Source organism: Pseudophryne corroboree, chromosome 2 (assembly GCF_028390025.1).
Source record: "Pseudophryne corroboree isolate aPseCor3 chromosome 2, aPseCor3.hap2, whole genome shotgun sequence".
In the NCBI taxonomy this organism is placed as follows: Eukaryota; Metazoa; Chordata; class Amphibia; order Anura; family Myobatrachidae; genus Pseudophryne; species Pseudophryne corroboree.
In genome coordinates, this window is record NC_086445.1 from 106,926,535 (window position 1) to 106,939,605 (window position 13,071).

General features: G+C 45.5%; 1 protein-coding gene across 2 annotated transcripts in view; it reads left to right on the top strand.

The window, feature by feature from the left end:
• The window catches only part of RDX (radixin), a 196,672-nt gene that overhangs the window by 168,804 nt on the left and 14,797 nt on the right, over positions 1-13,071 (top strand). For both annotated transcript variants that reach the window (XM_063951590.1, XM_063951591.1), the window contains exon 10: positions 5,972-6,102. In XM_063951590.1, coding sequence (XP_063807660.1) covers positions 5,972-6,102 — 131 coding nt within the window. The remainder of the gene's footprint in view (positions 1-5,971; positions 6,103-13,071) is intronic.

Sequence of the window (13,071 nt, forward strand, 5' to 3'; positions counted from 1 at the left end):
TGATTGCCATCACCTGTGGTGAGCTAGTTAATTGATAAGAAAGGTGTTTCACCACAGGTGATGGCAATCATACATTACCAGGAAAGTCCAGGAACAGAACATTTTCTCCCTCATGGAGAGGGTCAGGTAGGCAAGTATGCTTTGAAGGTTTATGTAGCCAGACTGGCTAGGGTCAGGAAAACAGAATCTTTGTTTATCCTGTATGCTTCCAACAAGCTTGGGGCGCCTGCTTCAAAGCAAACTATTGCTCGCTGGATCTGTAACACGATTCAGCAGGCTCATTCTGCGGCTGGAGTGCCGCTGCCTAAATCGGTTAAGGCCCATTCCACAAGGAAGGTGGGCTCTTCTTGGGCGGCTGCCCGAGGGGTCTCGGCATTACAGCTTTGCCGAGCGGCTACTTGGTCAGGTTCAAACACTTTTGCAAAGTTCTACAAGTTAGATACCCTGGCTGAGGAGGACCTTGTATTTGCTCAATCGGTGCTGCAGTCATCCGCACTCTCCCGCCCGTTTGGGAGCTTTGGTATAATCCCCATGGTCCTTACGGAGTCCCCAGCATCCACTAGGACGTGAGAGAAAATAAGATTTTACTTACCGGTAAATCTATTTCTCGTAGTCCGTAGTGGATGCTGGGCGCCCGTCCCAAGTGCGGACTTCTTCTGCAATGCTTGTATATAGTTATTGCTTAAATAAGGGTTATGTTATAGTTGCATCAGGGTTGATCTGATGCTCTGTTGTTGTTCATACTGTTAACTGGGTAAGTTTATCACAAGTTATACGGTGTGATTGGTGTGGCTGGTATGTATCTTGCCCTGGATTACCAAAATCCTTTCCTTGTACTGTCAGCTCTTCCGGGCACAGTTTCTCTAACTGAGGTCTGGAGGAGGGACATAGAGGGAGGAGCCATAGCACACCAGAATCCAAATTCTTTCTTAAAGTGCCCATGTCTCCTGCGGAGCCCGTCTATTCCCCATGGTCCTTACGGAGTCCCTAGCATCCACTACGGACTACGAGAAATAGATTTACCGGTAAGTAAAATCTTATTTTCAATTCACCACCTCTGAGCAGGTGTTAAACTTGGGGAAAATCCTTATTTTAAGTTAAAATGTCGGGATTTGGTTCAGAACCCCTGGGACTCCCCCTCCCTGAATTACTAATTGGGCACTTAGAAGTTTTCCATTATTTTTAATTAGCCAATAAAGACATGTCATTTTTGGGGCAAAAAAGTACAAATTTATGGAAATTAGGGTACAAGGTATGTGACAGGTATATTGGGGTGCTTTATGAGTGGGACAAGTGTTTTTAGATTTGCAGGAGGGAGTAGTTGGTCTGTTAACGTTTGTTTTATTTATTTAGTCCCCTAAAATGACCCAAACATATTTATACCCATTTCTGTGCACCCCAAATTTAATTTTAGCACTTATTTTGCTGCAAAAACATTGCTTTCTATAATTTTTTCACATTTAAAAAAAAGAATGCATATAACAGTAATTTGACCCAATATAAGTGCACCAAATACTTTTATCATGACCAACAATAAACATTTATACTGTTATCCTATGTTAGTTTAGCTTTTTTGGGGGTACAGACAGATTTCCCCATTTTTTTCTCTTCACTGCTGGCATGAATTTTCGTGGTAAACCCACTTTTGCAATTGAATAAGCGAATCGCAGGAGCGCGCATACCCGCATAAAAGCCTCAAACGGCTATCGCAGTAAATGACAGCATTTCCGCCGCTAATTGAATTAGTCTATGGGGTCTATTTACTAAGCCTTGGATGGAGATAAAGTGGACAGAGATAAAGTACCAACCAATCAACTCCTAACTGTCATGTTAAATGTTGTTTTAAAAATGATAATAGCAAAATGTGTGTAGTTCGCATCGCTGTGCGAATGAGACGCACAAGCAAACTGCTGATTATAATTATATGTGGCATGCCTGTGTTCTGTATGCGGCTGTATCTGCATAAGAATTGCTATGTTTCAGTGTTTTCCTGGAAAATGCTGAAAGCCACAGTTGCACAGAAATATAGGCATGCCGCATATCATTTAACTCAGCGGAGTCTGCTTGTGCGTCTCATTCCCATGCGATGCAGAATAAGATGCGTTTTTGTAAAAAAAAAAAAACACCCAACAATTAGCTGAGCTGCCCGGGAGTTGCCGGCTCACTCATGCCAGGCATATCGCAGTGCATGGCATATTGAGGCTAGATGTATGGGGACACATCTGTAATTTGTTTTTCTAGGGTCTTGTTTTTATTTCCTTTTTTTTGTGTGTGTAATTACATTTCTTGTTTTGCGTTTACCGATTTAGAATACAGGTTGAGTATCCCATATCCATATATTCCGAAATACGGAATATTCCGAAATACGGACTTTTTTGAGTGAGAGTGAGATAGTGAAACCTTTGTTTTTTGATGGCTCAATGTACACAAACTTTGTTTAATACACAAAGTTATTAATAATATTGTATTAAATGACCTTCAGGCTGTGTATATAAGGTGTATATGAAACATAAATTAATTGTGTGAATGTAGACACACTTTGTTTAATGCACAAAGTTATAAAAAATATTGGCTAAAATTACCTTCAGGCTGTTTGTATAAGGTGTATATGATACATAAATGCATTCTGTGCTTAGATTTAGGTCCCATCACCATGATATCTCACTATGGTATGCAATTATTCCAAAATACGGAAAAATCCCATATCCAAAATACCTCTGGTCCCAAGCATTTTGGATAAGGGAGACTCGACCTGTATAATGGTTGTGCCTCCTTAATCTGTTTGGTGAATAGCTGAAATTGGAATTTCTGTAAACCATCTCATTATTCTAACATTTGCCCCCCATCAAAGTTGATCCACTGAAACGCCTTTGAATAGACATTGGCTAAACCAATCCTGCTACAGCCTATGGCTTAATCTGTGCATATATCCAGCAGTAGAACTTGGCACTGTCACTTTTAGAATCCACACTCATTCTTCAAATATAATGTCCGGCCAGGGCCACCTCTCTGTAGGAGGGGGGTGGATTTGTGACCAGAGGATTTTCTGAATTAGGGCAGGGGTGGAGTTACAGGTCAGGTTAGCAGCTGATAATATGAAAAGACCTTTAAGATCTTCCTCTTCTAAAGAATGAAGAGCGTAGTATAAATTGTCTTAATTATTTCCCAGCTTCTTTCTTACATGTGCTGGTTGAAACTCTTAAATCCGGTGCCGCTAAATGCCATTATAACAGCAATTACTAGCACTGCGTAGACAGTGTCAATAGGTGAGCAGATTAGACTAGATTATATTATACAGATTTGCAGCGGCTGCTTCCAGATATCTGCACATGGTATGTATTCAGGAATTCAGCTCTTTCTCTGCAGCATATATGTTGTTCCCATGTCAGCGTCTACATTTATCTGAGTAGCTGCTCTGCATACACATGTATAACGTAACTAGCATTATATCCATGCTGTCCGGGTAGTGTAGTATATAGTGTTGTGTTTTATAAAGGGAATGAGCAAGAGATAGCAGTGTAACTGCAGTTGTAAAGAATTGCCTTGTATTTAAGAATAATGATGTGTATTTACTAGTATGCGATTATTACCTCTAGGATTACAGAAGTAGTAGATTTGCTATATTCTGCCACGTATTGTATATATTTCACCAAATCCTGACTATTATACTAAGCAGCTTAAAGACTGTATTTGCGGTATGCCTCTCCTGTGCTGTCACTATTACTTCTGTGATGTGGCTTTTCTTATGTATGAGCCACTCTCATTGTGTGCGGCTGTTACTGCTGTGTGTGTGATCTGCTGCAGCAGCGTCTACACAGTGGGTGGGTGTGTTGGGTTTGATAGGGTCAGTTTCAGCATGTTCCATTTGGGCTCTATATAAAGAGTTGTTTCTGTAGGTAATGGTACTTTTCATATGGCTATGTGGTGATAAAAACATAGTTTTTTTAAGTAATTAAAAAATAGTGCGCTTTTCTGATGTGCGAAGGTATCCTGGTTCGCACATCTCGTTAGCACTTCACTTTATATATAGCTATATTGCGCATGTGTGCAGTGAAAATAAGGCATGTGCAGTGTGACGTCACATGAGGCCGCTGCGACGGGAGAGATAGCCACACTGCACAGGCAGGGGGCTTCCCTTGTTCTGCGGATTCTGCGATGCAATTGAATTGCAATCACATCGCTGGGTGGCTTTGCCCTGTGCTGCGAGTGCTAGCAGTTGCAGTTTTGCTAAATTAGCAAAATTGCAACTGAAGCTGAATAAGGTCCCTGGATCACGGGCGGGTAAGTACAGCAAACACCATCCTGAGATGGTGTTATGTTTCCATCTAAAACTGCTCTGCTTGCCGCAGTGTATTAAATTGCTTTCCGGTCACTTTCCCCATACTTATTCACGGGGAAGGCTACTTAGACGAAAACTGGGAGACAGCAGAGGGAATCTTAGATTTCCCTTTAATATCCCACTACATGAATAGCTTGAAGTCATGAGAAAGCCTTCCATCACTGGTACATGGGCTTTTACAGCTTTCTACATACAGTGGAATATGTCTGTAGAGCCGTGGTTTTCCACTCCTTCCAACAGGCCATGTTTTCAAGTGGAACCAGATGGAATAATTAATGAGCCAGCAAAATATTTGTCACCTTTGCATAATAAAATAAATCCAGAAAACATGACCTGTTGGGGTTACTTTAGAACTGTAGTTGACAACCCCTGCTGTATAGTATAGCCTCCAGAATCACTGCTGCTAATTGTGCATATAGGATTTTTCTCTAACATCCATAAGGGATATTGTGGGAAACTAGTACGATGTGGTATAGACGGGGTCCAAAAGAGCCGGTACACTTTAAATTTGTTCAACTGGGTGTGCTGGCTCCTCCCCTCTATGCCCCTCCTACAGGCAGTTTAGAAAAAAAAAAAGTGCCCTCAGGAGAGGATGCACATCTCTGCAGCTCCAGAGTTTTCTTTCAATTTTTTTTAAAACTTTTATTATTTTCGGTATGCTGTCTGGGCAACAGCATACCTGCCACATGGGAGTTATGGGGGGTGTGGGGGGGGGGGGGGCAGTCACCTTCTTTACGAGGTGCAGGACCACTGTCCTGAGAGGTTGTTGTTCAGCAGGGCACTGCGCCTTGGCTGTCGCAGCCGCAGCACGCCGTACACCCCTAACACTGCCTGAAGGTGACATCGGTGGTGAGTACAAACCGGGGGGCCCCACTAGAGCGGTCACCTGGTTCAAAGTGCCGCAGACCATGGGCGCGGCGTACGGGACCCTCCTGGGGGGGTCCCGCTAAGATCCCCAGTGTAGAACTGGCACAAAAGGGCTTGACTAGCACTTCTGTGATGATTTAAGCTATAAAGGAGACTTTGCCAGTATAAATATTCATTATAGCTCCGACGCCATTAGAGGGTGCGGAGCTAACTCAGAGCGGGACCTGAGGCGTTTTTGGCGCCTTCCTTTGCTTACAGCAGCCATCTACAGCACACACAGCGCTCATAAGACACGCTGGATAACTGGTACAGGGTGTAGCAAAGGGGGAGAGCCGCCTGTGTACACTATCCTGATCCTCTGTAGGACTTCAATTGCCAAAGATGCAGGGTTAATGACATGTCCTTCATTGTGTCTTTATTCCTCACTATGTGCTGGACGCTGACATTGAGGGGCAGCACCTGGTGGCAGCTTATCTGACCAGCAGCAGCTACTGCTCCTTTTACGTTTAGGTGTTTTGGGTGTTTTCTAAATGCGCAATGACTGCGTATGCACAGACAATACGATGCCCCTGCATTGCGTTGTCCCGTGATGGGTCACTCTAATAGCCGCCCTGAATGTTTCCAGTAGCACATTCCTCAGGTACTGCGGAGCTTGCTCAGGCCAGTGAGCACACAGCAGTTTCATCTGTGAGCGTTTGCTCCTACTCACCTGTCTGCTGTCCTTCTGCCTCCCTCTCGCTCACTCCACTTCTTTTCTTGTCTTAGAGCACAGCTAGAAAATGAAAAGAAGAAAAGAGAAATAGCAGAAAAGGAAAAAGAAAAAATAGAACGTGAAAAGGACGTGCTGATTGAACGCCTCCGACAGATCGAAGAACAGACACTAAAAGCACAAAAAGGTATTTTACAGTCCTTAGTCTCTCTTATTAGCAATATATCTTTTTTTGTTACATCCCACTTTTGGGGCAATATTGTGCCTTGGGGTGTAGAAGACACTGTGCCTGGGAGTAGGCACTCCTCATGTAAACTGGCATCTACTGTGTGTGGGTGCAGTATATTACGGTCTATTAAGGGTCATCGAGTTTTAATGTACAGCTTAGGATACAGAAAGACTGATTATCCAGCAAAACACTGAGGGGTCTGTTCATGAAGCAGTGAAAAGTGTGGAGCAGTGAGCCAGTGGAAAAGTTGCCCATGGCAACCAATCAGTGTTGAGGTAACATTTATAAAGTGCATTCTATAAAATTATACATAGCAGCTTATTGGTTGCCATGGGCAACTTCTCTAGTGGCTCACTTCTCCTCACTTTTCACTGCTTCCTTTATAGACCCGAGTCTTATGGCAAGTAGTATTTGCATTAAAACCTCAGTAAAGTGCACTTTTCTTCATCACTTTAGAATCCCCCGTATTTCTCCTCGGGGTACCCAGCAGATATTGTTATCTAATATCCAGGATTCTTTCTTACTACATGTCTCAAGCTATTTAGATGGCATTAGCCAATGTAGTCTATTGGCTACAAAATTGCAAATTGGTGCAGAGAGGGTTCCTTCCTGTACCTCTCTGACAGTGACCTCTAGTGTGATGCACGTTGCCACATCCGGAACCCAGAAGTGAGGCCTGTGCCAGGACAGCCCTGTATTACAGAGCTATCTCAGCAAGATTTAGATGCAGCAATTCAACTGTACAGCTGGCAGGTACGCAATGATATATCTTAATGTCCACATAGTAAATGCGATCATTGCCTTGCACCCAGCATGTGGACGAGCAAACAGTGTCTGTTGCTGAAGAGGTCTAGAAGAGAAGTGGGGGATCATTGGTGACTTGGATATTACTAAGGGCAGGAGAAGAGGGCCCTGTCTGTGAGATCTGATGTACTGTACTAAGGAGACTTATACACTCTCACTGAGCTCAGAGAGATTCTCACATGTTAAGTAAAACTCGATGCAAGATCCTTTTGTTACACAAGTGTCCATCGTAACTTCTTTTAGCTGGGTTTATAGGTACTGATTTCTGATTGTTAGAAGCGCTAGCACTTTATTCTCCATTCTATAGTAAACATTTTCTATCCCTGTTATTTCATATTGGTATTACAGTTCTTTAAAAAGGGTTGGGTTCGTGTGACCAGGGGTTGGGAGACCGCCGGTCACCATACCGATGGCGGGATCCCAGCTTTTAGATGGCCTGTGGGGGGAGGGGGGGGGTCAGCGCAACCTGCGCTCGCCACGGGTTCTAGTCCCACTCTATGGGTGTTGTGGCTACCCACGAGTGGGAATAGTCCCTGTTGGTCAGCATGCCAACCGTTTGGCTATTCACCGTTCGGGATCCTGGCATTGGTATAGTGACCAGCCGGAACTGCATTCCCACGTGTTTTTAAGGTGTGAATGGGCAGTTATGTAAAGGCAGGGTTACACAAGTAACCAAGCTGCGTCAACACACACCACACACGCACCCGGATTCAGTTGTATTTGCGGTTAACAAAGTGCAGATAGGCAGTAACCTACACCAGCCCACCACATTTGTTTAATAGTGTAACAGAGCAATCCAAGCTGAAAACTGATTTTACCAGTGATACCTTTGTTTATATTCATTGTGTATATTATATATACCAGAGGTATCATATACCTCAGGTTAACATCTGTTAGTATATGTTTTGGTCTATATTACTATTTATATTGTTTGTATTTTCTTGTGTGAAATAAACAGTGTTTTTAATTATTACATGGTTGCATCATTGGGATAGAGCGCCTACCTGGTATTTCTCACAACCCAAGCTGTTCCTTTAATACTACTTTCTCTATCGTCCTAGTGGATGCTGGGGTTCCTGAAAGGACCATGGGGAATAGCGGCTCCGCAGGAGACAGGGCACAAAAAGTAAAGCTTTAGGATCAGGTGGTGTGCACTGGCTCCTCACCCCATGACCCTCCTCCAAGCCTCAGTTAGATTTTTGTGCCCGGCCGAGAAGGGTGCAATCTAGGTGGCTCTCCTAAAGAGCTGCTTAGAAAAGTTTAGCTTAGGTTTTTTATTTTACAGTGAGTCCTGCTGGCAACAGGATCACTGCAACGAGGGACTTAGGGGAGAAGAAGTGAACTCACCTGCGTGCAGGATGGATTGGCTTCTTTGGCTACTGGACATTAGCTCCAGAGGGACGATCACAGGTACAGCCTGGATGGTCACCGGAGCCTCGCCGCCGGCCCCCTTGCAGATGCTGAAACAAGAAGAAGGTCCAGAATCGGCGGCATGAAGACTCCTCAGTCTTCTTAAGGTAGCGCACAGCACTGCAGCTGTGCGCCATTTCCTCTCAGCACACTTCACACGGCAGTCACTGAGGGTGCAGGGCGCTGGGAGGGGGGCGCCCTGGGAGGCAATGAAAACCTATTTTTGGCTAAAAATACCTCACATATAGCCTCCGGGGGCTATATGGAGATATTTAACCCCTGCCAGAATCCGTTAAGAGCGGGAGACGAGGCCGCCGAAAAAGGGGCGGGGCCTATCTCCTCAGCACACAGCGCCATTTTCCCTCACAGAAAGGCTGGAGGGAAGGCTCCCAGGCTCTCCCCTGCACTGCACTACAGAAACAGGGTTAAAACAGAGAGGGGGGGCACTAATTTGGCGTTAGAAATATATAAAAAAGATGCTATAAGGGAAAACACTTATATAAGGTTGTCCCTATATAATTATAGCGTTTTTGGTGTGTGCTGGCAAACTCTCCCTCTGTCTCTCCAAAGGGCTAGTAGGTCCTGTCCTCTATCAGAGCATTCCCTGTGTGTGTGCTGTGTGTCGGTACGTGTGTGTCGACATGTATGAGGACGATGTTGGTGAGGAGGCGGAGCAATTGCCTGTAATGGTGATGTCACTCTCTAGGGAGTCGACACCGGAATGGATGGCTTATTTAGGGAATTACGTGATAATGTCAACACGCGCCAAGGTCGGTTGACGACATGAGACGGCCGACAAACAATTAGTACCGGTCCAGACGTCTCAAAAACACCGTCAGGGGTTGTAAAACGCCCGTTTACTTTAGTCGGTCGACACAGACACAGACACTGAATCCAGTGTCGACGGTGAATAAACAAACGTATTCCTTATTAGGGCCACACGTTAAGGGCAATGAAGGAGGTGTTACATATTTCTGATACTACAAGTACCACGAAAGAGGGTATTATGTGGGATGTGAAAAAACTACCGTAGTTTTTCCTGAATCAGATAAATTAAATGAAGTGTGTGATGATGCGTGGGTTCCCCCCGATAGAAAATATGGGCGGTATACCCTTTCCCGCCAGAAGTTAGGGCGCGTTGGGAAACACCCCTTAGGGTGGATAAGGCGCTCACACGCTTATCAGAACAAGTGGCGGTACCGTCTATAGATAGGGCCGTCCTCAAGGAGCCAGCTGACAGGAGGCTGGAAAAATATCATAAAAAGTATATACACACATACTGGTGTTATACTGCGACCAGCGATTGCCTCAGCCTGGATGTGCAGAGCTGGGGTGGCTTGGTCGGATTCCCTGACTAAAAATATTGATACCCTTGACAGGGACAGTATTTTATTGACTATAGAGCATTTAAAGGATGCATTTCTATATATGCGAGATGCACAGAGGGATATTTGCACTCTGGCATCAAGAGTAAGTGCGATGTCCATATCTGCCAGAAGATGTTTATGGACACGACAGTGGTCAGGTGATGCAGATTCCAAACGGCACAAAGGTGTATTGCCGTATAAAGGAAGAGGAGTTATTTGGGGTCGGTCCATCGGACCTGGTGGCCACGGCAACTGCTGGAAAATCCACCGTTTTTACCCTAAGTCACATCTCTGCAGAAAAAGACACCGTCTTTTCAGCCTCAGTCCTTTCGTCCCTATAAGAGTCATATCTGCCCAGGGATAGAGGAAAGGGAAGAAGACTGCAGCAGGCAGCCCATTCCCAGGAACAGAAGCGTTCCACCGCTTCTGACAAGCTCTCAGCATGACGCTGAGACCGTACAGGACCCCTGGATCCTACAAGTAGTATCCCAGGGGTACAGATTGGAATGTCGAGACGTTTCCCCTGCGCAGGCTCCTGAAGTCTGCTTTACCAAGGTCTCCCTCCGACAAGGAGGCAGTATGGGAAACAATTCACGAGCTGTATTCCCAGCAGGTGATAATTAAATTACCCCTCCTACAACAAGAAAAGGGGTATTATTCCACACTATATTGTGGTACTGAAGCCAGAAGGCTAGGTGAGACCTATTCTAAATCTAAAAAAATGTGAACACTTACAAAGGTTCAAATCAAGATGGAGTCACTCAGAGCAGTGATAACGAACCGGGAAGAAGGGGACTATCTGGTGTCCCGAGACATCAGGGATGCTTACCTCCATGTCCCAAATTTGCCCTTCTCACTAAGGGTACCTCAGGTTCGTGGTACAGAACTGTCACTATCAGTTTCAGACGCTGCCGTTTGGATTGTCCACGGCACCCCGGGTCTTTACCAAGGTAATGGCCGAAATGATGGTTCTTCTTCGAAGAAAAGGCGTCTTAATTATCCCTTACTTGGACGATCTCCTGATAAGGGCAAAGTCCAGGGAACAGTTGGAGGTCGGAGTAGCACTATCTCGGATACTGTTACAACAGCAGGGGTGGATTCTAAATATTCCAAAATCGCAGCTGATCCCGACAACAAGTCTCCTGTGCTTAGGGATGATTCTGGACACAGTCCAGAAAAAGGTGTTTCTCCCGGAAGAGAAAGCCAGGGAGTTATCCGAGCTAGTCAGGAACCTCCTAAAATCAGTGCATCATTGCACAAGGGCCATGGTAAAAAAATGGTGACTTCCTTCGAAGCAATTCCAGTCGGCAGATTTCATGCAAGAACTTTTCAGTGGGATCTGCTGGACAAATGGTCCGGATCGCATCTTCAGATGCATCAGCGGATAACCCTATATCCAAGGACAAGGGTGTCTCTCCTGTGGTGATTACAGAGTGCTCATCTTCTAGAGGGCCGCAGATTCGGCATTCAGTTTTGGATGTTGGTGACCACGGAGGCCAGCCCGAGAGGCTGGGGAGCAGTCACACAAGGAAAAAATTTCCAGGGAGTGTGATCAAGTCTGGAGACTTTTCTCCACATAAATATAGCTAAGGGTAAATTTATAATGCTCTAAGCTTAGCAAGACCTCTGCTTCAAGGTCAGCCGGTATTGATCCAGTGGGATAAAACATCACGGCAGTCGCCCACGTAAATAGACAGGGCGGCACAAGAAGCAGGAGGGCAGTGGCAAAAACTGCAAGGACTTTTCGCTGGGCGGAAAATCATGTGATAGCACTGTCAGCAGTGTTTCATTCCGGGAATGGAAACTGGGAAGCAGACTTCCTCAGTAGGCACGACCTCCACCCGGCAGAGTGGGAACTTCATGGGGAAGTTTTCCACATAATTGTAAACCGTTGGGAATTACCAAAGGTGGACATGATGGCGTCCCGTCTGAACAAAAAACGGGACAGGTATTGCGCCAGGTTAAGAGACCCTCAGGCAATAGCTGTGGACGTTCTGGTAACACCGTGGGTGTACCAGTCGGTGTATGTGTTCCATCCTCTGCTTTTCATACCTAAGGTACTGAGAATTATAAGACGTAGAGGAGTAAGAACTATACTCATGGCTCCGGATTGGCCAAGAAGGACTTGGTACCCGGAACTTCAAGAGATGCTCACAGAGGACTTATGGCCTCTGCCGCTAAGAAGGGACTTGTTTCAGCAAGTACCATGTCTGTTCCAAGACTTACCGCAGCTGCGTTTGACGGCATGGCGGTGGAACGCCGGATCCTAAGGGAAAAGGCATTCAGGAAGAGGTCATTCCTACCCTGGTCAAAGCCAGAAAGGAGGTGACCGCACAACATTATCACCACATGTGGCGAAAATATGTTGCGTGGTGTGAGGCCAGGAAGGCCCCACGAAGAAATTTCAACTCGGTCGATTCCTGCATTTCCTGCAAACAGGAGTGTCTATGGGCCTCAAATTGGGGTCCATTAAGGTTCAAATTTCGGCCCTGTCGATTTTTCTTCCAGAAAGAATTGGCTTCAGTTCCTGAAGTCCAGAAGTTTGTCAAGGGAGTATTGCATATACAACCCCCTTTTGTGCCTCCAGTGGCACTGTGGGATCTCAACGTAGTTCTGGGATTCCTCAAAACACATTGGTTTAAAACCAGTCAAATCTGTGGATTTGAAGCATCTCACATGAAAAGTGAACATGCTCTTGGACCTGGCCTGGACCAGGCGAGTGTCAAATTGGTGGTTTTTTTTTTTTTTCTCAAAAAAGCCCATATCTGTTTGTCCATTCGGACAGGGCAGAGCTGCGGACTCGTCCCCAGTTCTCTCCCTAAGGTGGTGTCAGTGTTTCACCTGAACCAGCTTATTGTGGTGCCTTGCACCTACTAGGGACTTGGAGGACTCCAAGTTGCTAGATGTGGTCAGGGCCCTGAAAATATAGGTTCCAGGACGGCTGGAGTCAGGAAAACTGACTTGCTGTTATCCTGTATGCACCCAACAAACTGGGTGCTCTTGCTTTTAAGCAGACTTTTGCTAGTTGGATGTGTAATACAATTCAGCTTGCACATTCTGTGGCAGGCCTGCCACAGCCAAAATATGTAAATGCCCATTCCACAAGGAAGGTGGGCTCATCTTGGGCGGCTGCCCGAGGGGTCTCGGCTTTACAACTTTGCCGAGCGGCTATTTAGTCAGGGGCAAACACGTTTGTAAAATCCTACAAATTTGATACCCTGGCTAAGGAGGACCTGGAGTTCTCTCATTCGGTGCTGCAGAGTCATCCGCACTCTCCCGCCCGTTTGGGAGCTTTGGTATAATCCCCATGGTCCTTTCAGGAACCCCAGCATCCACTAGGACGATA